Below are 3,852 nucleotides of genomic sequence, written 5' to 3' on the forward strand. Positions count from 1 at the left end.
TAAACGGCTGTTTCCAAGGGCGTCAGGGCTGCCACGTGGGAAGGTGCGGAGGAGCGAGGACTTCGCATTGAAAACACATATATGGGGGTTGAGTATATAAAGAATCCATTTTAAGGATCGGAACTGGTGGGCAGCTGTGGATGCAAGTGAGCCCAAGTCCCTCTGACGGACATTGAACAAGCTATGGCAATGCGCCTATACAATGGGTTCAGCACAACATTTTTACGATATTAGACAGAGATGAAGAAGGCAACTTCGCTTAATCCTATGTTTCTTTGAAGCCTACAAGTAGCTGTGCTTTTGATATATGTTACCAGGTAATCTTAGTAGCTTAATTGAACTAAAGGTGAGCATGGTGGTGAAGAGCCATGGTCCTCACTTAAAGTCAAGCCAGATGTGGTCCGTGCGCGGTTACATCAGCGATCTAGAAGATATGTCACGCCGGTTGGATGATTCAACTTGAATCATCTAAACGGCCTAAGGCTCTGAGTCACAGAACATCACTTTTCTCGTAAACTCGTCACGTTTTGTCTTCCCAAAGACGTTTAGCGGTAATTTGGAAGCGCATTGGCTTGCCACCCATGGGACGGGGCCGAGGCCGAGAATTTTGATATCAGAATCGCCTCTGGTACTTGAAGTCGAGGAGCCGCATCGCAAGCCGTGGTGACTCTCTGCACGAGATCCGTATCCGAATCGACGTGGGCCATATTATACCAGACAGTTTCTTACGGATTTCCTTGGTTGTCTCATCACATCGATTTCTCAGTTGCTCAGCCAGTCTTTGTCTTCACGATTCATCATGATCTCTACCACGGCGCCACCGGTCGGCCAGTCAAGCCGCCGGCAGGCCGTGTCGGAAGCTGCGCCATCACGGGTAGTTCCGAAGCCGGTCCCCAAAGCGCAGACTGAGGATGCGAGAGGATATCAGATCGGACAAATCAGAAAACGCTTCTCGCCGAAGGAATCAACAGTAGAGAACGGTACTACTTTGCTCGTGTTCAACCTATCACCTTCAGATCCAGACTTCCCTTTTGAACTCGATTCCTTGAAATGCGAGCTGAGAGTTCCAAAGAGTTATCCCAAGGGATCACAACTACCGTCCTTGTCCGTCAAAAACAAGGACATTCCACGGGGCTTTGCCGTCAATGTGGAAAGGGGCTGGGATAGACTTGTCCAGGAACGCAAGGGGGCGACATTGCTATCATTGACGAATGCACTGGACAAGAATCTTGAGGCGCTCCTCTCGGAGCAAGAAGCCTCCACGGTCAAGTTGACAATCTACAAGGATACAAGACATCTCGAGGGCGTAGAGCAAGACACCCCAGCCCCAGAACCAGCCACGCTGGCCCAAGCTCTACCAGTAGAGCCTAGGAGGCGTTATGTTCCTGAAGAGTCCTTCAGTAAGGAGCAGATTGCTACCGCCAAGGAGAGAAGAGCTCAGGAGACACGACAGCTCGAGGCCAGAATGGGTCGGCTACCGCATTATCACAAGTCTAGTGACGGGATCATCTATACGCTACCCATTGAACCGAAACGTCGGTCCGACCTCCCCTCTGGACTCCAGACAGTCAAGTCGTTTCAACTCATCGTCCCTCTCCTATATCCCCTACAGGCCCTACGCGTCCTCCTGAACGAAGTTGAGTCTGAGACGGCTGAAGGTGTGGAAGAGCTGTTCATGTCAAAGGCGGCAGAAAAGAAGGATATGTCACTCATGAGCCATATCAACTACCTTACACAGAACATCCACGTCCTGTCAAAGCAAGCACAGGCGATCATTCAACGAGAGACGCAAGCCCGGGCAGCTACAGAGAAGGCTTCGGAGCCCACTACTCAAGAAGAGCAATCAACGCAGAAGCCTGCTATCACGGAAGGAAGAGGTCAAGTTCAGGTTATTCCGAGACCCCCTGAATGGTCCTATGGCCACGAATCAGACACAGATGGCGAGGAATCTTCTGATTTGAGCACATCCGATAGCGAGGATGGCGGCGCAGCCACTTTGGAAGCCATGCCCTTGAGCTCTTCACTACCTGCTCAAATTGTGGAGAGGGGCACGGCCATATCGTTTCCGTCAGTGGAACTGCACGGCATCGAACTTCTCCAAGTAGCGATCATGAGCCTCAGCGTCAAATGTGAGCGCTGTAAGACAATCAACGAGGTTGGCGGGCTGAAGGACGGCGCGGAGAAGAACGGCAGCTGCAGGAAGTGCGGGACTGCTTTCACCGTCAAGTTCAGGCCAGAGCTTGTACATCAGAACTCAACGCGTGCTGGCTTCATTGATGTCTCGGGCTGCACAGTCGCAGATCTACTCCCCAGGTTCGTGGATACCCCTGATCACCTCGACCACGCATTCATCAGACTATGTGACTAACATCTTTCTTTGCCTCAGCACCTTCGTACCTACATGCGCAAAGTGCTCTACGCCGTCTCAGGGGCTAGTCTCTGTCCGCGGCGAGACGACTACAAATGTGTGCCGCGAGTGCCACAGCCGCTTCACGTTCAAGATCCCAGACGTCAGATTCCTCGCCTACACGGCTGGCTCCGGCCTCCCCCTGCCGCCGACGTCTGGTCCGCGGCGGCGCCAGGAGAAGCTGGGCCTGCACGCGGGCGAGCCACTGCCCGAGCGCGGCGCATGTCCTCACTACAAGAAAAGCTACCGTTGGTTCCGGTTCTCGTGTTGCAGCAAGGTCTACCCGTGTGACAAGTGTCATGACGCGGCCGAGGAACACATCAACGAGTGGGCAAACCGCATGATCTGCGGCTACTGCTCGCGCGAGCAGAACTACGCCGTGGAGAGCTGCACGTTCTGCGGGCGGTCTGTGATTGGCAAGCGCGGAAAGGGGTTCTGGGAGGGCGGACGCGGAACGAGAGATAGGGGGCTCATGAGCCGGAAGGATAAGAGGAAGTATAGGAGGATAGGGGGCGGCGGTGAGGCGACGAAAAAGCCATAGTAATGTGAACGAACCCCTTTATCCAGGAATGGGCCACTCAAGAGACATCAGGGGATGGATGCATAGCACCTTGACGCTTTCCTCAGGGCACGATAACGTCTCGAGATGAGGACGGTGATGGTCTCCTCGTGATTCATGCAGCAAGGGGCTTACCAAATCAGCTAAGCTAAGCGCGGCAACTGTCATGTGTTGTTGTAAGACTATCTATCGACTTCGACTAGCGGACGTCTATCACCAAACGCAATGACATCATCCCGCGACCTATCAAGATAGCTGTGATGTGTTTACCGCAACCTAATCGACAGTAGACATCGCATGTACCCAGTGACTTGCCGAAACCGTCTCGAAAAAGTCGAGATATTGCGTCAAGAGCCACAAGTGCTGTGCACTTCATTTTCCGGCGGCAACACCGCGCTTCCAAATATGTTGTCGCATTGCCAGCTACCTGGTGGTGGGTGTGATGAGTGTGAAGTGGTGTTGTTATTGTTAGTGCAGAAGGGGTGCACACCTCACACGCAATACCACACACACACCTGGGACGGTGACAGTTAGGCGAAGCGCTCTGGGAAGAGGGCTGGCGCCTAGCAGGGCGTTACCATTCGCGCAGTGCTGAACTTTATGCAGTAGATAGGCGCTGTGCGGGTGTGTCATGCACAATCATAAAAATTATGTCACGTCTCTTGTTTCCAAACTAAGACACACTCGAACACTACGATCCACGATTAACTCACAACTCTGTGCCTGTGATTGACGCCAGAATAGAAATTCTATTCTCGAGGCATGTTGATCCCCGGAGCAATTGATTCGTGAGGTACTGTACCTCTTCTGATTTTCAAGAGTACAATAATCGATTTTATCTTTAATTCTACTCTAGTCTCTGATTAAATGATTAAATCGAAATAAT

General features: G+C 52.2%; 1 protein-coding gene across 1 annotated transcript; it reads left to right on the plus strand.

The window, feature by feature from the left end:
- Positions 1 to 799: 799 nt before the first annotated feature.
- On the plus strand, positions 800 to 2,948 carry UCRPA7_788 (putative chy zinc finger domain-containing protein; the record flags this gene model as incomplete). The annotated part of the gene is made up of 2 exons (XM_007913381.1): positions 800 to 2,313; positions 2,387 to 2,948. 2 exons carry the CDS (start codon positions 800 to 802, stop codon positions 2,946 to 2,948), a joined length of 2,076 nt encoding a protein of 691 aa, XP_007911572.1.
- Positions 2,949 to 3,852: the final 904 nt, after the last annotated feature.

Source organism: Phaeoacremonium minimum, assembly GCF_000392275.1.
Source record: "Phaeoacremonium minimum UCRPA7 unplaced genomic scaffold PA7_03_scaffold_40, whole genome shotgun sequence".
Lineage (NCBI taxonomy): Eukaryota > Fungi > Ascomycota > Sordariomycetes > Togniniales > Togniniaceae > Phaeoacremonium > Phaeoacremonium minimum.